Source organism: Microcebus murinus, chromosome 16 (genome assembly GCF_040939455.1).
Source record: "Microcebus murinus isolate Inina chromosome 16, M.murinus_Inina_mat1.0, whole genome shotgun sequence".
Lineage (NCBI taxonomy): Eukaryota > Metazoa > Chordata > Mammalia > Primates > Cheirogaleidae > Microcebus > Microcebus murinus.
In genome coordinates, this window is record NC_134119.1 from 26,940,093 (window position 1) to 26,964,175 (window position 24,083).

The window sequence follows — 24,083 nt, forward strand, 5'->3', positions numbered from 1 at the left end:
TTTGTGCCATTTCTCCTAATATCTTTCCAGAGGCTGAGAGCTGGAGAGAGCTTTCCTTGGTACTTTGAGGAGAGGGACAGGTCTCTTGCAAGTATGGCTGGAGAAACCCCCCACCTCCAGTCCCAACACAGTCAAACACATGGAGTTTGCTGTGATGTTTGGATGGTTCTGCCATGAGCTTGTCTTTGCTTAGGCTGGACCGCAGAAGACAAGCATTCTAAAGTGTTCCAACTTTATTTACAGCCAGATCCCCTGCTTCCCACCCAGCTTCTCAGCTTTGCTCTGTGGGAGGAGCTACACGAACAGTGACCTTTCTGCCACGTCCAGGGACTGGGGGAAGAGCCCCTGCTGGAGAGATGTGCAGGGTGGACTCCTCACTTCTTCTGGGCTTGTGCCCTGGCCCGTTGAATCTTGTCAGCTGTGGCTCCATCTGTGGCTCCAGTACAGTGGGACAATACGAGGCTCAGCTCAGCCTCATTCCGGTGCTCGATGGCCACATCTGCAGCCTGAGCCACATCCCTGTGGTTTGAGCAGGAGGGAACACGGTGTCGCTCGGGGTTACCCAGGGGCCCAAAGCCAGCCTCTCATCAGCTCACCGGCTCAGCCACGCAGCACCCACAGGGCCCTCATCAACGCACCCAACGAGAAGCAAAGCCTTGACCTTCTGCTCGGGACCCACGCGGGAAGCATACTTCTTGGCCTCATATTTGTTGTGTTGTTTCATGCAGATCTCCACAAAAGGCTTAGCAAGAGAGGGAGAAAGTGGAGAGAGAAGATAAGGCGTAGCCCTCCTGTCCTCTCCCTTATGAGCAAAAGCCCAGTGGATACATCATGCGTGTATGTTTTATACACCCATTGGTATGTACAATCCTCCCGCCCCCATGCATGGACACCGTGATCTCAACATTTTTAGGGCAGAAACAACCTAAACCAAAGCTCTGTTAGAGCCCTGAGACCAAATACGTCCATGCTTCTGCTCCCCCACCCACCGTCACCCCTCACAACAGGCGTTTCCTGCCCCTGTCCTCTCAGGGCCTGTGTTTTCTCTTGTGGCTGCCATCCTAAAACCTGCTCTCCACATCTGTGAACCAACTGCCTGCCACAGAAAACAAAGCTCCTCAACATCTCTACTGCCTCACAGATGCACCCTCCCTGTTCCCTTCCAACCCTGGCTCAAACATGACTTTCCCTCAGCCACATGGTGTCCTCTGTGGCCCTCCCTGGGGAAAGCAGCTCATTCTTCCTCCCCCCATACCTGTAGGCAGACTTGGGCCCATCCTCCAGTGTCCCCAAGACAGTGGATGGTGTCTGCCCAAGAACGTGTGTACACAGGATGCACTCGCTAGCTACGCGAACAGGTGCATGAATAGGCCATCCATCTGTCTCCCTACCTGGTCCCTTCCCCAGGACTACCCCCACTGAAGTGGGCCCTGCCTCACCAGGTAGCCGATAGGTGACTTCTTGCTCTTGGAAAACTTCTCTAGCTCCTCCCAGTCTTCCAAATCTGCCAGGGCAGTCAGCTTCAGCCACCAGAGCCTGTGGGAAAGCCGGGCATGGAGGTGTTGCAGGAGAAGCAGGTAGTCCCGGGACCCACATGCAGCCTGGGCCCTCACCTACCTTTTGTCAGGGATGCGGAAGTCACGCGCCAGCTGCTCTGCACGCTTGTTGTGACCGCCGAGGATGAGGGTGGTGACCGTGTCATGTAGAGACAGGTCTAGGAACTGGCCCCCTAGCTCATCTTCTAGGCGCCTCTGTAGCCGCAGGAGCCGCATTTGATCCTCTGTGGCCTGGGGACCAAGATGAGACAGGTCGGGGATGAGCGACAAGGATAGAAGACTAGAAGTGGGGGAGAGGAGGCTCTTAGAAAAGAGTGGGCCAAACCTTGGCTGCAAACTCATTCTTGGCCTTGTAAAAGGCATCAGCGGCTGTCTGTAGGGCTGCTACTCGCCCCTCGATACGCTGCAAAGATAAGAAGGGAGGCCTGCACTTATGGTGTAGGACCCTGGCCCTCCCAACCCAGGCTACAGCCTTCTCCCCGTCACTGTGCCCAGGGTTGCCAGGGTCAGCCTTATCCACTAGGTGCACCGCTCTGGTGTCCTAGTGGGATGGCTGGCTCCTTTGAGACCAACAGCCTCAGCCCATGGGCCCCGCCCACCCTGTGGACCTCAGACCTCTTCTGTAGCATAGCTGGCTCGGATGTGGAAGCTGCCCAACTCCTGGTGATTGTCATCCTGATTGTAAAGGTCCTTCAGCGTCTCCAGCTCCTGATGCTTACAGAACTGGGGCCATGGGCAGGCGATCAGTCAGCAAGGCCCACTCAAGGGCTCAGGAGGCTCCATCCCTAACCCTGCCCACCACACACACCTGTCGGTACAAGCTCAGAGCCATGGGCTGGTTCCGAAGGGTCATGAAAAAATCTCCTCGGTTCAGCTCATTCTTCAGGTGCAGTAACACCGTGAACACTGTGCGATGGTAAGGTAGGGTAGGGCTCCAGCCCAGCTCCCTGCTTGGCCTAGGGGGCCCAGCTTTGCCCTCACCCAAACCTGCTCACCCAGGTCAGTGTCCCCACTCTCAATGGCCTTGCTCAGTGCCAGCTTGCTCCTCTTCATCTTTAGGAGAAGGGGTACCTGCTCCCCTGAGCGTGGCTCATACTCCAGCAGCTGCAGGGTGGGAGGGAAAGCACAGAAGGAAGGAACTGGCGTGAGGGCCTCAAACACCCACATCAGAGTATCTGGGGAGGGCTGGGCGCCCACACCTTGATGGCCAGCTCCGTGCGGCCGCAGCCATAGGCCCGCGCAGCGATGTCGGAGTAAGAGACCCCAGGTGTATCTCCCAGCTTCTGGTTAATGGCTCGGGCAACATCCTCATCTGATACATCCTTCTGTTGCACCTGCAAGGAAGAAGGGTGTCACATACATCTGGATGTCATTCCTCACCCCCCACCCCCACAGGCACTTGGTCAGGACCTACTCCTTCATTTCTACACTTCCCATTTCTTCCACCTCACCAGCGCCTGGAATCCCCTAAATGCCCTTTGTCCCCATCCCAGATCCTTGCCTTGTAGCAGGCCCAGTGGGCCAGGATCCTGCTGACGCCCTGTACCTCAGGAAGACGCAGGTACTCGCATATCTGGATGGCCAGAGGGTAAAGCCTCCGCAGCACAAGCCTGGCAGGTGAGGGGGACAAACGGTAGGAGGAGTGAGAAGGAGTAGAAAAAGGGGGCAGAATGGCCCCAGCCTGTGCCCTAGACCTCCCAGATTACAAAGAGAAGAGTCAGGAGTAGGGGCCATAAGACCCCACCAAAGGCTATAATGCCCGCTCACCGACAGCCTCTTGACAGCACCCTGGGCTTGCCGTACCTGTCCAACAGCACCTGGATGGTGAGCTGCTTGTATCTGTATTTTCCTTGGTTAAGGATCCAGCCGGGGAATAAGCCCTGTTTGCCAAGGATCTTCGGACCACATCTGCAGCCCCCATCTCCCGTCCCCCCTGGCTGTAAGCACCCTTTCAGCACGCATGGGGATACTGGCTATAGGTGAGGGGGATCCCAATGTGATAGTCCCGAACAGCATTGAGCACACGCAGGTCCTGACACATGCACACGAAGCTGTCGGGTGGAAATCTGTCGAGGAAACACTTTCCGAAGGAGGCCGCCTGAGAAGAGCCAGAGAGTAACAGAGAGAGCTTCCTCAGCTGTCCATCCCACCTGCTTCCCAGCCCTGCCCAGCCCTGCCCTCCAGGCCGACCCTGAGCAGACTCTTCTGCATGTCTGGCTGGTGCTCGTGTCCCGCTGCCTCAATGCACTGCTGCACGGCCTGGGTCAGCTGCCCCAGCTCCTGGATCTCCCGCAGGTACTCATCTGCCTTCTGGCTCTCTTTCTAGGGGGAGAGAGGTCCAGGGACGCTCTGTCATGACAGAGGATACTTCTACATCTGGCCCTTAGCTGCTCTGGGCTGTGGGTCAAATGGGCTGGTTGGGAGGGGCTGCACAGGCCAGATCCCAAACTCCCACAGCCCACCCAATCTACCTGAGATGCCCAAGGACATCATCCCCTATCAGCCCGAGATTGCCCATGGGCGGCCTTGAGGCCTCCCACTAGTAACCCTGACTTGTGCTTGGCTGGGACAGTGGGGACACCTTGCCCTTATCACCACATGGAAGGTACTGTTTCCCTTCAGTCCACCTGAGCTGGCCCTCCACAGCCCAGACCAATGTCCTGTCTGGACACCTTTCTTGATAGGTGGCACCCGGCTATGCCCACACACACCCAGGAAGGGGTAGGGGAAGTGGGGAGCATCCTGAGGCCCGGAGAGAAGCCCAGAGCTCTACCTCATACTCCTTCTGGGCCTCCAACAGCAGCGCTCCGGGGGCCATTGAGGCGATTTTGAAGATCTCCTCGCTGGCCGCTGGGGGAGGGAATCAGTGAGTGAGGGAGGAGCACGGGTACCCTCAGCCCCGCCTCAACACCCTGCTCCTGCTCTGGGGTGCTGGCCCAGGGCAGCTGGGGTGCTGTGTTATGTGGCGCCCTTGTGAGGGCCTCACCTGGGACCTCGTGCAAGAACTCATGGGTGCTGCGGGAGAAGATGCGGACCCCGTCGAGCTCGGGCACCAGGTAGGAGTCCTCGTCCAGCACAAACCTGAGCTTGGTTAAGGCTTCCGAGAGCACCCAGAGATGGAGCGAGGCAGGTGAACCCCCTGCCCAACTTCTCACCCCACATAGGCAGCCCCCCAAGGATACTGGATGCTCTCAGGCGCGTCACCCACCACCATTAGCCGCCTCTCCCAGGCCACCACAACGGCCCTCTCCTTGCTACGAGGACGGCTGCACCTGTGGGCAGCACCAGACACACGTTTGGGCACACAGGACACCAGGCCCACAGCCATGTCTCCCACATCACTGCTTACATGCCTTTGTCACAGGACAGCCTTGCACACATTTGTGGCCCTGACCACATGCTGACCTGTCCACTTCCCTCTTACTCCTATGTTGTCATCTCTCCAGGGCAGCTGTGGCCCACAGAGGACAATGGTTCCCTTCAAGTACGCATTGACACTCAGGGGTGCTCACCATCAGGCTAGCCAGAGCCATGTCAAGGTCCTCCTGGCTTTGCCAGTAGACAGGATGAATCAAGGTGTCAGGGAAAACAAGCTATGTCCCATCCCGACTCCAGCATCATAACCCCATCCTCACCAGACCATCTGCTTTGGAGGTGCCCGGATGTTGCAATTGAACTCACACAGCTTCTCCTGAAAGGGTGTGGGGAATGTCATGGCCCTGTCCCAGCAGTCATCAGACTGGTTGAAAAGCTCCTCCCTCCTCTCAACAGATCTTCCCTGGATAAGGCATAGTACCCCTATGTTGTCCCAGGATCACACCTTGAGTGACGCTGTCCCCATCCAGATGTAGCCTGTGTCTGTGAAGAGCGCCAGGTGTCGGTAGGTGAAGGAGACAGCCATCTGTAGGAAGCTGCTCACTCCTGGGGCCAGGCCAGGGGGTGTCTGGGGCAGAGCCAGGAGGACACAAGATATTCTGACTTCTCAGAGCCTCCTCACTTCCTTCCCCAACTCTTCCGCGACATTCCCACTTAGGGCCCTCACCACTGCGGAGCAGGCTGCGTGGTCCAGGAGGTAAAGATCGGGCCCCACAGCCAGAAGAATGTGTGCCACTCGGTCCTGGCACAGTGTGGTCCAGCATGAAGGTGCACTTTGCAGACCTGGAACAAGAGAAGGGGACAACATCAAGATAACCAGAGCCCACAGCTTCTGCCTCTATTGGTCCCAGTCTGGAGGCATATCTGTGGGTGCTGAATGGCTGTCTCAAGGCTATCAGGACTCACCTGGCACCTCTGGCATCCGCCGAAGTTTGAGGTCACCCACGTTGGCACTAAGAGTAAAGCGGTGAGCCCCTGTGAGGATGGCCACCCCAGAGCCGAACTCGGTATGGAAGATCCGGGCGTCCAAAACCCGGTTCTGGAGTACCTCCTAGGGAGAAGGGCCATGGGTTGAGGTTGTCACAGGGTCATAAACTCTATCCCCCTTCCCCAGTCTCCTAAGGCCCCTCCCTACATTGCCCATGCTGAAGTGTCTCCGGAAGTCACCATGAAGCCCATAAACCAGTACTGCACCGTCTTCCTGCACACAGAGCAGCTCCTCCTCAGCTGACCAGCCCAGGGACACCACAGGCCCACTCTTCCACTACAGAGGAGAGAGAGGTTCCTGAGGCCATCTTCGGGACAAGGAAGTCTACCCAGCCCTGAACCCCAGGGACAGTCAGGGGCACTCACCAGCAGGCTGGCCAGAGGCATGCCAGAAGCAGAGTATATATCGAGCACTGGCCGCACACTGGCAGCTTTCTCCTTCCGCCAGGGGTTCCTCAGCAGCGCTGCAGTTTGAGAAGAGACCTTCTGTCCCAGCTCCCCAGGGCAATGCCATGTGAAGCAGGCCTCATGAAAGCCAGAATTAAAAGCATCTCAGCAGGGTGAGTAGGGGTGGGGTAGTGGCAGCAAGAACAACCTGACAGCAAGGCCCCCAAGAATCAACCTCGAGTTCATCCCAGGGTTCCAGAACATATGGTGTCGAAGGGGTGACGTACCAATGGGGCCCCCATAGGGTGCGGCAGCCACCAGGCAATCCCTGAGTTCCTCCTTCAGGTCCCAGTCCATGCTGTACAGTTCATATTTCCTGTCCACATAGAGATGGGAAGAGATCAGCCTCCTCATGACCCTCCACCGGATGTAGTGATCCCCAGAGAAATCCCTATGCCTTCATTTGCCCCCCACAGGGCAGTAGAGGACTCCCTCCCCCCCAGAGGCAGGAAGGAGAGTGATGACTAGAAAGTAGGCGAACTGACCACATGCATGTCTAGGGACAGCAGGTGAGGGAGCAGAGGGTGTTGGCAAGGAAGGATGCGGTTCTTGGGGCAAGTGTCCAAGAATGGCAAGAGCTCACAGGCAGGCTGTGTGGCTGATATGCAAGGCACAAGCTGAGATAGAGGGTGGCTGACTTGGGCCAGCATTAACAGGAAATAAGACCTTCAGATAACGTCTCTTAGGGAAGGGAGCAGAGCCTTTCTCCTTTTTCTGGTTCTTTTTTTTTTTTCTTACTTTGTTGCCTGAGATAGAGTGCCCTGGTATCAACCTAGCTCACAGCAACCTCAAACTTCTGGGCTCAAGCAATCTTTCTGCCTTAGCTTCCCGAGTAGCTGGGACTACAGGCATGTGCCACCATGCCCAGCTAATTTTTTCTATATATTTTTTTGGTGTCCAGCTAATATCTTTCTATTTTTGGTAAAGACGGGGTCTTGCTCTTACTCAGGCTGGTCTCAAACTCCTGAGCTCCAATGATCCTCCCACCTCGGCCTCCCAGAATGCTAGGATTATAGGCGTGAGTCACCGTGTCCAGCCCTTTTTCTGGTTCTTAACAATGAATTAGGTTGTGGGCTTTACCCAGGGGTCCAGCTCAATGCTTATTGATGCTGAACTCAGTTTTAGAGGTACTGAATTAGCAGAGCCTAAAAAGAAATACAAGAGGAGCTTTTCAGTGAGATGGTGCAGGCAAGAGTCCTGGAGATGTCAACCTGTGAATGCTTGGATTATAGAGGGTAACCAAATCACAAGCAGGCACGAGATGACTGCAAGCTGAGATGTGTGTGGATCACCAAGTGTGCACTTCATGTGAAGCTGGAGTAGGGAGCTTGGGGCATGTCCTCATTTAGCACTCGGAGGTGGAGAGAAGGGGACAGCAAAAGGGACAGAGAAAGAGTAGGTGCTATTTCAGGATGCTAAGAGAAGACAATATTTAAGGAGGACTTTTCATCTAGTATCATTTCAGGGGCCTCCCATTAATGATCAGGAGGATGCTCACCATTATCTACCATTTGACATCCTTCTTGGGATTCTAGCCAAAATGACTTTAAAAAAAAATCAAGAGAGGTTTATATTTTGGAGAAGGAGCAAGATTACTATTTGTAAATAATGTAACTGTCTACTTAGAAAATCCAAAGCAGTCTAAGGAAAAATGAATAAGAGATCTCAGTGGGGTGCTCAACAAAAATCAATCTATTTTCTATGCCAAGAAATATCATAGCGAGAATCAATCAGAAATATAACTTTTAAAAGATCCTAAATCTATATGAAAAATTTTATAAAATCAAATCAAAGTTTCTTTAAGTATTCAGAAGACAAGGAGAAATATCCAAAATGATCTATAAATACAGGAATCTATACACAGGAATTCCAATAAAAATCCCCTCCAATTCTGGGGGGAGGAGGATGCAAAAACTGATTCTAAAGTTCATGTAGAGCAGGTGTCCTCAAACTACGGCCTGCGGGCCACATGCGGGTGTTTTTGCCCATTTGTTTTTTTACTTCAAAATAAAATATGTACAGTGTGCACAGGAATTTGCTCATAGTTTTTTTTAAACTATAGTCCGGCCCTTCAACAGTCTGAGGGACAGTGAACTGGCCCCTGTTTAAAAGGTTTCAGGACCCCTGATCTAGAGGAAAAAAGGTCATCTGAAAGAGAAAATACTGGAAAATATTTAAGAACATTTTGAAAATTTGATAACAGATACACACCGGATATCAAACACACTATATAAATTCAAGTTAATTAAAGCTATTGTTTTGGCACAGGAATAAGCAAATAGATCAATAGAAGAGAATAGAATTCAGAAAAAGATCTGGGAATTGAACATACAATAAAGATAGCATTTCAAACTCGTGCAAATTGACACTTGAAATGAGACCATGGGCCCTATGGGATGAACCACAATAAATGCTATTTCATTAATCTCTACAATAAAATATTTTCCAGATGGAATTCAAGATTTAAGTATTAAAAAAGTAAAGCCTTATCAGAAAAAAAATCTTTGATATTTTTACAATCTCAAAGTAGAAACAATTGTTAAGCATGATCATGATAAAAAGTCCAAAAGTCACAAAGAAAAAGACCAACAAGCCAGGCAGGGTAGCTTAAACTGTAATCCCAGTGACTTGGGCAGCCAGGGTGGGAGGATTATTTCAGATCAGGAGTTTAAGACCAGCCTGGACAATGTAGTGAGACCCCATCTCTAAAAACAAACAAACAAAACAAAAAACTAGCCAGGTGAGTTGCTTCAGCCTGTAGTCTCAGCTACGTGAGAGGATTGCTTGAGCTCAGGAGTTGGAGAGCTGGAGGCTGCAGTGAGTTGTCATAGCGCCACTGTACTACTGCCTGAGCAACAAAGCCAGACACCGAAAGACATGATTATGGGGCGTGCAGGGGGAAGAAACTAACAAATGGGTCTAAATAAAAAGGACTTCTGTATTTTTCTATATAAAAGGGGTAAAATAATACACATTCATATTTGCTTCTATTTGGAAAAAGAAACTCTAGAAAGATTTATAAGAATCCCATTAACAGTGGTTAGTTACTTACAGGTGATGGGTATGATCAGTTGAGTGGTGGCAAGGATGGGAATGACGCTTTGATTTTTTTAAACCACATTAATGGCTATTTATTAAGCAATTAACATTTAAAAAACTCAAAAACAAGGGAGGAAGACAAACTATCAAAAGGACAAAAATGTTTGTGAAACGTGAAAAAGGAATGCTTTTCTTAATTATAATAGTAACATTTAATTCAAGTAAATGTTAAGTTTTAAGTAAAATTTAATTTTTAAATTTTAATTTTGTTTCATCTTTAAACTATGCTTTAATTAATTTCTTAAAATGAAAATAAAACTAAAAGAGAAGCAGTCGGGGGCTATATCATGCTATTTTATGTGAAAATATTTAAAAACTAAACATAAAAATACTTGAAAAAATATAGGCTAATATTTATATAATGTTGGAAAAGTCTTTCAGAGTATGACATAAAACCCAGAAATTATCAAGAAGACTGATAGGTTGCATAAAATTTAAAAATCTGTACATTGAAAATTAATACATAAAATAAAAGCCAAGTGACCACCATGAGGGAATACTTCTGAGATTTGTAACAAAGTGTTAATATAAAGAACATGTAAAGGGCTCCTTTGCAAATCAATAGGAACAATACAATTGAGAAAGTCAAAGGATATGAATAGACATACCTAATTACTAGGTAAATAGGAATTTAAAAATTATTTTCATGTTTTGGCCATCTGAATGGAAACAATTAAAAGAAGCTAATAATATCCAGTATTGTTGAAGATGTGGAAAAATGAACACTTTCATACATCATGGTGGAAGTATAAATTGGTTCAGCCCTATGGAAGAAAATGAAGCACTATCTATCCAAATTGCAAATGTGTACATCCTTTGACTTAACCCAAACCTGGGAAAACCTCTTCAAATGTCCACCAAAATGGGTCTAGTTAAACAAACTATAGTATGCCCATTCTAGGGAATATTTTGTGGCCACCGATAAGGTAATTCTGTGTATTAACACAAAATGACCTCTAACATATATTGTTAAGTTAAATAAGTAAGCTGCAGTTCAATATAAATGATTAGAACCCATATATATATTAAAAATCTGAGCACGTTTTTGACCAGAATATTTATATGTAACCACATTTGTGTGTAAACCACATAGAAAAATGCTCAGAGATTTTCACTCTAAGCCAGAGACAGTGGTTACCTTTGGGGATGGTGGTGGATGGGCAAGCCACCCACTAGTAGGGGTACTATGCATTTTTATACTATAGGCATACTTTGTTTTACTGCACTTTGCTTTATTGAACTTCACAGATACTACATTTTTTTACAAATTGAAGATTTGTGGCAACCCTGTGATGAGCAAGTCTATCAGTGCCATTTTTCCGACAGTAAGTGCTCATTTTGTATTTCTAGGTCACATTTTGGTAATTCACACAATATTTCAAACTATATCTGTTATGGTAATCTGCAATCAGTAATGTTACTACTGTAATTGTTTTGGGGCACCACAAACCATGCCCATACAGGATGGTGGATATAATCAATAAATGTTGTGTGTGTTCTGACTGCTCCACCAACCAGCTGTTCTCCCCTCCTCTCTCCCTCTCCTCAGATGTCCCCATTCCCTGAGACACACAGTATTGAAATTAGGCCAATTAATAATGCTATAACAGCTTCTAAGTGTTAAAGTGAAAGGAAGAGTCGCAAGGCTCTCACTTTAAATCAAAAGCCATAATGATTAAGCTTAGTGAGGAAGGCGTGTCGATAGCCAAGACAGGCCATAAGCTAGGCCTCTTGTGCCAAACAGTTAGCCACATTGTGAATGCAAAGGAAAAGTTCTCGAAGAAAATTAAAAGTGCTACTCCGGTGAACACACAAACGATACAGAAGCAAAACAGCCTTATTGCCAACATGGAGAACGTTTGAGTGGTCTGAATAAAAAAATCAAACCAGCCAGAAAATTCCCTTAAGCCAAAACCTAATCCAGAACAAGGCCCTCTCTTCAATTTCATGAAGGCTGAGAGAGGTGAGGAAGCTGCAGAAGAAAAGTTGGAAGCTAGCAGAGGCTGGTTCATGAGATTTAAGGGAAAAAGCCATCTCTATAACATAAAAGTGCAAGGTCAAACAGCAAATTCTGATGTAGAAGCTGCAGCAAGTTATCCAGAAGATCTAGCTAAGATCATTGATGAAGGTGGCTACACTAGACAACAGGTTTTTGATGTAGATAAAACCTCTTATTGGAAGGAGATGCCATCTATGACTTTGATAACTAGAGAGAAGTCAATGCCTGGCTTCAAAGCTACAAAGGACAGGCCAACTCTCTGGTTCTGGGCTAATGCAGCTGGCAACTTCAAGTTGAAGCTAATACTCCTTTACCATTCCAAAAATCCTAGGGCCCTTAAAAATTATGTTAAATCTACTCTTCTTGTGCTCTATGAATGGAACAACAAAGCTTGGAAAACAGCACATTTGTTTACAGTGTAGTTTACTGAGTATTTTAAGCCCACTGTTGAGATCCACTGCTCAGAAAAAAAGATTCCTTTCAAAATATTACTATTCATTGACAACGTACTTAGTCACCCAAGAGCTCTGATGGATATGTACAAAGACATTAATGTTATTTTTATGCCTGCTAATACAATGTCCATTCTGCAGCCCATGGATCAAGGAGTAATTTCAACTTTTAAGTTTTATTGTTTAAGGAATACATCTCATAAGGCTAACGCTGCCATAGAGAGTGATTTCTCTGATGGATTTGTGCAAAGTGAATTGAAAACTTTCTGTAAAGGATTCACCATTCTAGATGCCATGAAGAACATTGGAAGAGGTCAAGATAGCAATACTAACAGGTACCGTACTGTTGATTCCAATCCTCATGTATGACTTTGAGGCATTTAAGACTTCAGCGGAGGAAATTACTGCAGGTGTGGTGGAAATAGCAAGAGAACCAGAATTAGAAGTGAAGCCTGAAGATGTGACTGAATTGCTGCAATCTCATGATAAAACCTCAATGGATGAGGATTTGCTTCTTCTGGATGAGCAAAGAAAGTAGTTTCTTGAGATAGAATCTACTCCTGGTGAAGATGCCTGTTTCAACATGTTGTTGAAATGACAATAAAGAATTCAGAATATTACATAAACTTGTATTACAAAACAGCCTGTTTTGAGAGGACTGACTCCAATTTTAAAAGTTCTATGGGTAAAATGCTATCAAATAGCATGGCATGTTACAGAGAAATCTTTCATGAAAGGAAGAGTCAATTGATGTGGCAAACTTCATTGTTGTCTTTCTTTTAGCAAGAAAATATTTTTAATTAAGGTATGTACATTTTTAGACACAATGCAATTGCACACTTAATACAGTACAGTATAAACATAACTTTTATATGTAATAGGAAACAAAAAATATGTGTGGCTTACTTTAAGGCTATATTCTTTTTATTGCAGTGGTCTGAAACCAAACCTGTAATATCTTCAAAGAATGCTTGTGTAAGGCCAGGTGTGGTGCCTCATGCCTGTAATCCTAGCACTCTGGGAGGCTGAGGCGGGAGGATCGTTTGAGCTCAGGAGTTCGAGACCAGCCTGAGCAAGAATGAGACCCCCGTCTCTACCAAAAATAGAAAAAATTAGCCCAGCATGGTGGCACATGCCTATAGTCCCAGCTACTCGGGAGGCTGAGGCAGAAGGATTGCTTGAGCCCAGGAGTTTGAAGTTGCTGTGAGCTAGGTTGACGCCACAGCATTCCAGCCTGGACAACAGAGTCAAGAACAGAATGTCAATTTCTTTTGACATTTGGTAACTAAAATTATTGGGTGAAAAAGAATATGATGGGAAAATCAATATTCATATTTTCAGAGCTAGCATGCTAGTTATCAATTTACTGCCTCTCAGCTCCAAATTCACCCTTCAACACACGTTCTGTGTAATGGTCAGTGTTTCTTTAAGCATTTCTCCTTGATAGCGAGCATGTTAAATTTTCTCAGTAGAGGGCAGCAGAGGTACACTGCAGCAGGAGGGGGCCCCCTGCTACATCTAGCGGTGGCTGCCAGCCAGCGGTGAGGGTGTGAGAACGTCTGGTGGGGCTCTGCCCCAGCCATGCAACCGGGAGGTGTGGTTCCTCAGCAACCTCACAGTCCTGCCCTGACCACCTTCTCAGGCTCTCTGGACAGACACTGCATTCCAGGTCTTCTGCCCACACCTGGTCCCTGCTTCCTCTGCACACCAAGATGCCTAGTCACTGGCTGTACCCTGCCTGTGCAGTAGGTTTCCACTGACTCCCTCTGCACACCTGTACACCTGGCCACTGGTGGTGGCTCACCATATGGACGCTGTGTGTTACAGGCCTCCTACCTGCACCAGCTCCCCCACTCACATTACACGCCCAACAGCCTGGGCCAACAGTTGCAGCTTGCCTCTGTCCCGCTACCCCCTGCACTCCAGGGGGTGCTTCTCACTTGTCTGACACTGTGGACCAGCTCTGGCCTCGGCAAACCAGCCAACTTCTCTGCTATTCAGTGGGCTGCAACTCTTATTTTTTCCATCGAGGTCTGAACCCAAGGCCCCCCACTTCCAAGTTTGTCACTCCTTGGGTACTCTCCCATAGCCTCAAGCTATCATATAAAATTTTCTTATATGTTATACTTTTATCATACTTTGATAATTCTTTATTTTTTTTCTGTTTTTTATATTTTCATTTTCTTTTCTTCTTTTTCTTTTTATTTTTAAACTCAGCATGACAGGGAAGATGATAATTCTTTATATTAAACATTCCCAGTTTAACCTCCTGACTGGAACTAGGCTGATATAGACTAGGTGCAGGGAATGGTCCCAGGAGATGTACCCCAAAAGACGGGATTTGGGAATTGGTGTTGAGCTCTTTGCTAATGGGAAAGGGATGCTAGCAACCCACTGCATGCAGTGGCATCATAAGTACTCAAGTCTGAGGTTTACTGTGATGAAGTGCTAACCAAAACATGCTTTGGGAGTGACTTCTATATTCCACTGTACAGCAATAATGATGAATATAAGGAATGGACTGTGGGATGGATTATTTTGAGTGCACTTGAACATTTACAAAGAGAAAATGACAAGTTCAGGTCCATTAACTTCAGTTCAAGTCATGGTCTGAGAAGCAGAAAGCTTCTATAACAGCGCTAAAAGAATCTTATTTCTTGTAGCCACATAGCTGCTACTGCTGAAAATCAAACCCAAAACGTGTGAGTTGTTGAATTACAACAGCTGAATTTCCCCAATTTCTCATGTGAAAATTAGGTACTAATGAAGGTACTACTGGGTCCTGAAACTTGGAAGGGGATAGCTGGTTAGACCCAGATGAAACTTGCAATTTTGGACTCCCAAGTCATTCTGAGCCTCCCTTACCAGTGGAAGTAGCTTGCCTTCCTGTCCCTGAGGAGTCTGGCCTTCCTCTCCTGGAAAACCCTGTAATAACCTCACTTGGTATAGATGTCTTGGCAGCCTCCTGATCCGAGGCTGCTCTAACACTGCTGAGTGCCTTACCTGCCAATAGCAGAGACAACACCTGGCCCCAATATGGCACCATTCCTGGGGGAAACATCCTGCAAGTTGACTACATTGGGCCTTTTCTATTATGGAAGGGGCAAAGATTAATCCTCACTGCAATAGACATATATTCCAAATGTGGATTTGCCTCTTTTGCCTGCAATGTGTTTTTCAGCACCCACCATCTGTGGATTTACAGAATGCAACCACCATCGTGGCACTCTGCAAAGCACTGCATTTCATCAAGGACTTCATTTCATAGCAAAGGAAGTGCAGCAGTGGACTCAGGGCCATAGAATCAACTAGCCTCACCATATATCCCATCACCCACAAGTGGCTGGCCTAAATTTACTGATGACTCAGTTACAGCACCAATTGGGACACCCTTAAAAGGACAGGGGTCAATTTTATAGGATGCAGAGTATGCTTTGATCAAAGACCATTATATGGTGTTATCTCCTTCATAGTCAGAATATATGGGATCTGGATTCAAGGAGTAGAAAAGGCTCCTCTCACTATTACACCTAGTAACCACCTTACAAAACTGTTGCTTCCAGCCCTAGTAACTTTGAGATCTGTTGACTAGAAGAGCTTAGTCTTCAAGGGAGAGTGTTTCCACCAGGAGACACAACAATGCATCCACTGAATTGGAAGATAAGAGTGCCACCTTGCAACTTAGGGCTTCTAGTGCCACTGAATCAACAGGCATAAAAAATGGAGTTAATTTACTGGCTAAAGTGATTATTCTAATTACAAAGGTGAAATCAAGTTGCTGCTACATAATGGAGGCAAGTAGGACTATGTTCAAAATCCAGGGAATCCTTTGGGAGCACCTCAGTATTTCCAAGCCCAACAGTGAAGGTTAATTACAACTTCAGCAACTGAAGAAAACAGAATGACTGAGGAATGAAGGCTTGGGTCACCTCCCTAGTTAAAGAACCCAGAACAGTAGCAGTTCTGGCAGAGGGCAAGGGAAATAGGGGATGAACAGCTGAAAAAGGAAGCCACAGATATCAACTATGATCTCGTGACCAGTTATAAAAATGAAGACTGTAGTCACTGCATATTTTCTCTATGCTTATTATATGCATATGTTATATGTATAGACTAGCCATTATCTTCTTTTCTACTCACTTTTACTTTATATACAAATTATTGGAGGTTAACTTTACAGTTTGGTTTTTGGGAAACAATATTCAGTGGGAAAGTGAGTCAATTTGAGGAGTAATTAGTACAGTGATGGCTATAATAACTGTTAAGATTGTATACCTTCTCATTTGTAGAAAGAGTAGTTCTTTTTCTGTAAGGATAGCAATAGCTTTGTTAAGCAGAAATACGGAATTGTTTTGTTGTAAATGAGTTCGGAAGTGTGCAAAAGGGTGCATGTGGAAGCTGAGTAGCTAAAGGATGGACATGCCAGTTATCAATTTATTTCCTCTCGGCTCCAAATTCACCCTTCAATACATGCTCCGCAGTGAGCTGGATGTGAAGCTCACTGGTACTGGAGGGACAATGTAGGTGGAAGGGGCTCTCCTGCTGTTTCCCGGAGCTGCATGGTCAGTTAGCAGTGTGGGTTTGAGGACACCATGTGGTGCTCTGCCCTAACCACGTTCCCAGAACACACAATCCCTTGATGATCTCACAGCCTTGGCCCAAATCAGTGTCTACCTTCCCATGGCTCTCTCCATAGACATTGTATGCTCCAGGTCTGCTCACACTACTATTCCTAATTGGTGGCAAGCCCATGTACCTGGCTCACGTGTGCCCCATGTGTGCCCAGGAGGGTTGCTTCCTGCTTGACCAGTGACGGTGGGTCAGCTCTGGCCAATGCTCCAGGGAGTCAAGTTCTTATGAGGCCTGAGCTATGCCCCCTGCAGTGACAGGAGGTCACTGAGAACAGTGTGGTCAGACCTGAGTTAAGTGCTCAGTGGGAAGAGAGAAAACGGAAGCAAGTATAGATGGGAGTCTTCAGACCTTTGGCTGGTGGGTGGCTGGGGAGAGAAAGATGGGGTGAAGAGGAGGGACCTGTGAGATAAGGAAGTTCATTCTTTTGTTAGGATGGGAGACTTAAATATACTTGAAATCTGATAGGATCTACTTGGGGGCAGGGATAGTAGAAAATAATGTACAAAGTGGTCTAAATTTTCCTTCAGCAAAGAAACACTTGGATACCTGTTAAAATATAGACAAAATTTCCAAGATTCATGCCACAGATAAGAGAGTAGATCTGACCTAGCAATCTGTAGGTAGCCAGCATCTCAGGTGACCTTTTTAAATTTCTTTCTTTTCTTTCTTTCTTCTTTCTCCTCTCCTCTCCCTCCCCCTCCCCCTCCCCCTCCCCCTCCCCCTCCTCTCTCTCTCTCTCTCTCTCTCTCTCTCTCTCTCTCTCTCTCTCTCTCTCTCTCTCTCTCTCTCTCTCTCTCTCTTTCTTTCTTTCTTTCTGACAGGATATCACTATGTTGCCCAGGCTGCCCTCCAACTCCTGGGCTGAAGCCATCCTCCCATCTCAGCCTCTGGAGCAGCTGAGTCTACAGGCACCTGCCACCTTGCCCAGTTCCCAAGTGATTGATGCAGGGGGTTCTGGACAACAGCTGCAAAAACACTATGGCTGAGGGGAGGTATGGGGGTTGGCACATGGTTTCTGAGAAGACAGGGACATGGCTACATAGGGGCACATCTCCTCAGTGATCTGGAAAGGCAGCAGCAGGTTGCTGGGGGAAGCTGAGGCCCTTCCATGCACTGGGTTCTAGTTCTCTGGGAAGAATGAGGTGACATCAGCTGTTGGGAGGAAGGGGCAAGGAGAGTTCAACTTTCAATATTTCCAAAACATTGTAATTGTTCACAATTGTTTCTTTGTTTAATCTTTTAAAAGTACAGCCCTTGTGGTGAGAGTGTAGGCTGACTCCATGTAACAGGATCGCGAGGGCCAAGTGAGGTTGGTGGCTATGGATTTGTAGCAGCCCCACCTGTCTGCGGTGTGAGCCTCCCAGCAGCACTCAGCAGCCTGGGCACAGGTGTAGAGATGGTGGGATGCTGATGCACTGGGAGGTGGTTCTGCACAAGGCAGGTACAACCGAAGGACAAAGGAACAAGGTTATTAGGGAAAAGGTAAGACAGAAACTAAAGTGACTGACCATGGCTGTAGTCCAAGCTGGATAAAGAGGGAAACCTCTACGAAAGGGGGTTCTGCATGTGGACACAAAGAGAACAGAGGGCTGCATGGATGGGGATCCCAGAGAGGCTAAAGAACAGGTGTATGAGGAGTCTCAGAGTATCAGTGTGGCCAAAGCTTGTGGTTGGAGAAGTGGATGTCTGAATTTAACATTTCAGAAGTAGAGCAGCTCTAATGAGATGAGGATGAGGTGGGATCCAGGGAGGGGGTGGCTGAGGTGGATAAAATCACTTGAGTAGAGGTCATGGAACCTTGAAGCCAGGTGGCCACTTAAGTTGCCCTGGAAGGTGGCAAGAGCTAAGATGCCAAAACCTTCAAGCAAACAAGCAGTGAGTGATGTGGCCCAGGATATTGGCAGCAACACATACCAGGCAGGAAGGAGGCAGATCCAGGCAGTGAGCCCCTGAGCAGGTACAGGAGTAAGGATCAGGGAGTGAACAGTGACAATGCATCAACCACATCCTGAAGGCCTCGAAATAAAGTAAGCTTCTCGAGGACAGTGAGGTGACTCAAGCTGTGCCTTAAGGGTAGCTTGGGGTAGCACAGGGTATGGACAGGCAGAGTTAAGGGCAGGTTCTCAGAAAAGCCTAAGGGCAAGGACTCTGAGAGGACAGGCTGCACCCTCAGTGAGGAAGGCCAGCTATATCTTTCTCCTCCACTCCCAGGTCCCAGAAGTGGAAATCTCAGCAGCAGTATATGGACCCTGGATTCTCGTACCAGGAAATCATTAAACCTAGTAGTACTGGCAGCCTCAATTCCAGCTCCCTGGAAGAAACAAGGAAAAAATTCCTGTAGCAATGTAGCTGAAATGCTGGAGAAGCATGGTCCTTCAGGGTGGCAGAAGAGCTCCTGTGTGAAAATAGATGGTCTTCAGCCTGCCGAGACTGGGGTATCAGACCACTGGGGTATCAGACCACTGGGGAGGAAGAAGCATGGCAGGTCTTGCCTTGGGGAATAACTCCATAACTCCAAAATCCCCAAGCCCTAGAGTCCATTCTATCTTAAAAACAAATACTACTAAAGAACTCTTCGGCATTGTTGCCAGGAATGTAAATGGTGCAGCAGCTGCTGTGGAAAACAGTATGGCAGTTTCTAAAAAAAATTAAACATAGAATTACCGTATGATCCAGCAATTCCACTTCTGGGTTAAACCCAAAAAAATTAAAAGCAGAGTGAAGAGATATTTTGTACACCCATGGTCACAGCTGCATTATTCCCAATAGCCAAGGGGTGACAGCAACCCAGTGTATAGCAATGGATGAATGGATAAGCAAAATGTGGTATACACATACAATGAAATATTATTCAGTCTTAAGAAGGAAGAACCTTCTGACACATGCTACAAAATGAACCTTGAAGACATTACACTAAGTAAAATAAGCAGTCACAAATAGACAAATACTGTATAATTCCACTTATATGAGGTACCACCTAGAGTCATCAAATTCAGAGACAACAGAAAATAGAATGGTGGTTGCCATGGGGTGGAGGAGAGGTTGACTGGGGCAGAGGAGAAAACGGGTTATTGTTTAATGGGTATAGAATTTCAGGGGGGTGTGTGTGCCCTTCAGTCAATTCCTTTATAGAATTTCAGTTTGGGAAGATGAAAAAGTTCTGGAGATTGGGTACAGAACAATGAGTGTATACTTAACACTACTAAGCAGCACACTCAAAAATAGTTAAGATGATGAATTTTATGTCTGTTTAACCACAATTTTTAGAAATGTTCAGGTTTATACATGCAAATTGCAAAACAAAAGAAAAACACAACTACTTAAGTTATCCTCCCTTCAAAAAATAATTTCAGACCAGGTGTGGTGGCTCACGCCTGTAATCCTAGCACTCTGGGAGGCTGAGGCCAGCAGATTGCACAACATCAGGAGTTCAAGACCAGCCTGAGCAAGAGCAAGACCCTGTTTCTACTAAAAATAGAAAGAAATTAATTGGCCAACTAAAAATATATAGAAAAAAATTAGCCGGGCATGGTGGCACATGCCTGTAGTCCCAGTCACTTGGGAGGCTGAGGCAGTAGGATCGCTTGAGCCCAGGAGTTAGAGGTTGCTATGAGCTAGGCTGACACCATGGCACTCTAGCCCGGGGAACAGAGTGAGGCTCTGTCTCAAAAAATAAATAAATAAATAAATAATTTCTGGAGTATATAATGTATCTTCGCTCTCCTTTCTTTTACCATAAGGATATTTCTAAAATACCTGAAACTCTATGTATTCAAAACCAAGATCACTTTCTTTTCTGCCAAACTCTTTCCACTCTTCCTTTCTTGTGATTTGCAGCTAAAATCCCAAGTCATCCTTGATTCCTTGCTCTTCCTCCTCCCCACCAAGTGCAATCATTACAAACTCTTTCCATTTTATCCTCTAAATCTCTCAGACAGTTCCTTTCTCTCCACCTCAACCATCAACACCTCAGTACTCACCACATTCAACTCGTCCCTGGTCTATTCCACCAGGCTCCTAACCAATCTCCACTGCTTTCATTCTTGCTTGCCCCTTCCAATTTGTTCCCCCTATTGCCTCCAAAAGGAACTTAAAACACATACACACAACCTCCCATCCCCTGCAAATGCAATCACATCAATCCTTTGTTAAGACCCTTTAACTGCGGCTTCCCATTTTCCTTCAGATAAAAGTGGTCTACAAGTCCCTACATCAACCTTATCTCATGTCCTGCCCCTGTTGCCTATGGCATTCCAGCCACACTGGCTCTCTTTAGGCCACTATGAGTGCCTCAGTCCTTCCTGCCTCAGGACCTTTCTATATGTGCTCTTTTCTATCCTACTTCCTGAACCTACGTTTACTCATCACCTGGATGGGATATTAATTCTCTCGGAAAGTCTTCTCTAGCTCTGACCCACCCCCCAATCCATTATATGCTCTCTTAGGTTATATACTCCTATACCTTCCTTCACAGTGATTATAATCAAATACTGAGTGATTGTCAACTGACTTGCCTGCTAAGCTCTATGAGGTCAGGCAGGGTCCATGTCTGCTTTAATGGTCGATACGATATAGGCTCAACCAAGCAAAGGGTTGGGCCAAATTAATCAGATTAGTCCAAATTGCATTTTTGGGATAAAAAATGGCTTGACCTTTAGAGTCCCATAAGAACTGGTCATCATTTCTTCTCCTTGCCTTCCCAAAGTGAGTTCTCCAGAACACTACTTCCAAGGCAAAAGAATTCCCTCTTGCTGTAGGACTGGAAATGCAATGTCTGCCATCTGTTTATCATTCATCCACTTACTTAAACATGTATTAAGTCCTGACTATGCATAAGGCTATGCACACATAGGGAAAAAAACCAAGTACCTGTCCTTAAAGCATTTCCACTCTGGTAGAGAAGCTAGAACATGATCTTACATTTTCCTGTTTAAAAAAATCCAAAAAACTCTATGTTTTAGCATGGGGTCCAGAACCAGATTGTTTGGGTTCAAATCCTAGCTCCACCACTTACTAGCTGTGTAAGCTGACCACCCGTATAACCTCCTCTCTCTGTGCCTCAGCTTCCTTATCAGTAAGATGGTACCTAACTCATGGGCTTGTGAGGCTTATGCAAGTTAATATATGTAAATTAATTAGCATAACTTTTAGTACACAACAAAGGCTCAATATCTGTTAATGACTTAGGACATAAATATCCTCCACAGCAAGGCTTAGACTCCCAATCCTTTCTGGCAGTATGGCGGTACAGGTAAAGGTAGGTTAGTCATTCAGGTCATGTCTGTGGCATGCACTCAACACTTACATTCTTTTAAAACTTCATTGGTGCATCAACAAAGCTAAGACTTCATATGATAAACAGGAGCTCTGTGGTAAGGTCAGCCATTGGCCCCAGTTCTGTCTGATTTAACAGGCCAGGTCAGGCAACATGTATCTTCAAAGTAATATAAGTTAATACTTTAAAAAGTGAGTACTGTACAAATAGCCGGTATGTATTATTAAATGAAATGGCTACCTTTGTCAGCTGATATCACTTCTCCACAGAAACAGTTGAAATCATTATTTCCTACTGATTTTATAGATTTTTAACTATGTTTTTGTAATTTTTTCATACTGTATAGCAAATTTCTAAGAAAATTATGAATAAACAATGAATGCAACAGATCTCTAAAAATTGTCACAGGGCATTTGTCCATTTAGGAAGTGTGTCACATTGTGTATCAAAATTTACATTTAAAAGTTTTAATATGTAAATGAGAACAGTACATAGTTTCACTAGCACAAATGATTGTTTGCTCTTGAAATAAGACCCCAATACAAAGTCTTTGTGATCATTAGTTGCAATCAATAAGATATTTTTATTTTATTATGTTTTAGAGACGGGGTCTTGCCACATTGCACTGGCTTGGAGTACAGTGGCTATTCAACAGCACAATCGTTACCCACGTACTCCAACTCTTGGGCTCAAGTCCCAAGTAGCTGGGACTACAGGTATGTGCCACCGCACTCAGCTCAATAAAATATTTGTTAAACATTTTACTGGGCAAATATTACATAGCAAGCACTATTCCTGATATGCATTGCAGATAAAGAGGTGCAATAAATATGTTCTCAGCCCTTAATGAGTGTGGTTAAGCAGAAGAGATATATACAACTATTGCCCTACTGGGCCATACAAAACGGACCCTAGCACCGGGCCCTATAAAGCCCAAAGATTCTACTGGGGGAGAATCAGGGAAGGTTCCAGAAAGAACCACTGAACTAAGTCCTGAAGGATGAGCAAGAATTTTTCAGTAAGAGGCCAGGCGTCATGGCTCCCACCTGTAATCCCAGCACTTTGGGAGGCTAAATCAGGAAGATTGCTTGAGGCCAGGAGTTCCAGACCACCCTGGGCAAGAAACATAAAGAGACACTGTCTCTACAAAAAATCAGATGGGCTTGGTGTCTGCATCTGTAGTCCCAGCTACTCAGGAGGCTGAGGCGGGAGGCTCATTCCAGCTCAGAAGTTCAAGGCTGCAGTGGGCTATTATGGTGGCACTGCCACTCCCACCCCGCGGGAGACTCTGTCTCAAAAAAACAGTCTTCAGTGAGATAAAGACAGAAACGGCAGTGTCCACAAAAGGAACTGAAGACTGGTACAAACATAGGGAGCCATGAAACACCACTTGTATGTGGTGTTCCTGTAATTCTGCGAGGCTGGAACACAAGATTTGGGTAGGAGAGCAGTAAATGAGGTTGGAAAGACAAGGAGCCAAAAAGGGTCCGCCTTACAGATAGATGTTCCACAAGTAGTTAGTACTTTATCCTAGAAAGTAGGGAAGCTATAGAAAAATACTGATCAGGGTAATGATGTGATCGGTCTATACTTTAGAAAGATCCGTGGTTTAGGACTCTACAACTCCCATGAGAGCTGCCCCAAGCCAGGGGTGCTCACTCCCGGTGCACCGGGATTCACTGACGACTTGCCCCCTTCTCCCAGCCTTGGTCAGCATTGTTACCCCGCCCGCCGTGCGATCCCGCCCCCCTCGGAGCGCCCCTGTGGTCTGACTTCAGCAGCACTTTCCGGCAGGAGACTGGGCACTGGCTGTCACTCGCAGGCGACCTCCCTCTGAGCATCCTTCCGGAGGCTCAAAAACCTGGGCTTGGGGTAACCATCGTGCTTGCCTCAGTTTCCTTCTCTGGAGCAGGGGAAGGCCCGGCTCCCTGCCCATAGCCGGCTGTGCGTTAACTGGCAGACACTCCGCGAAAGCCGGCGCGGGGTGGACCCCAGCGCCAGCAGTGACGGGGACCAGCGCAGCCGGCTCCGCCTGTAGACTCGAGCCAGCGGGCTAGCAGGGTAAGCCGGGACGTGGGCGGCAGGGCGGGACGGCTCACCGGTAAAAGGCAGAGTCCCCGAGCGGGTTCCAGTTCGCCGTGTAGCAGTCCATGGCTGGCTGGCGCAGGCAGCGGCTGGGCAGCGCTGCGGGGACACCCACCTACCAGGGGCTCCAGGCCGGCACTTCCGCTTCCGCCCGTTTGGGTCACGTGGCGAGGCCG

The 24,083-nt window shown here is 46.9% G+C and overlaps 1 protein-coding gene across 1 annotated transcript; it reads right to left on the minus strand.

The window, feature by feature from the left end:
• Positions 1-215: 215 nt before the first annotated feature.
• Positions 216-24,061, minus strand: VPS16 (VPS16 core subunit of CORVET and HOPS complexes). The gene is made up of 24 exons (XM_012755216.3): positions 23,922-24,061; positions 6,593-6,681; positions 6,285-6,382; positions 6,067-6,195; positions 5,838-5,982; positions 5,599-5,714; positions 5,377-5,499; positions 5,192-5,247; positions 4,739-4,828; positions 4,543-4,637; positions 4,330-4,406; positions 3,747-3,878; positions 3,527-3,654; positions 3,360-3,395; positions 3,058-3,166; positions 2,756-2,890; positions 2,552-2,660; positions 2,365-2,462; positions 2,172-2,279; positions 1,882-1,959; positions 1,618-1,787; positions 1,440-1,536; positions 639-742; positions 216-519 (listed from the first exon to the last, which is right to left on the minus strand). The coding sequence occupies exons 1-24, from the start codon at positions 23,972-23,974 to the stop codon at positions 375-377; spliced, it is 2,520 nt and encodes an 839-aa protein (XP_012610670.1). The 5' UTR covers positions 23,975-24,061; the 3' UTR covers positions 216-374.
• Between the last annotated feature and the right edge of the window lie 22 nt (positions 24,062-24,083).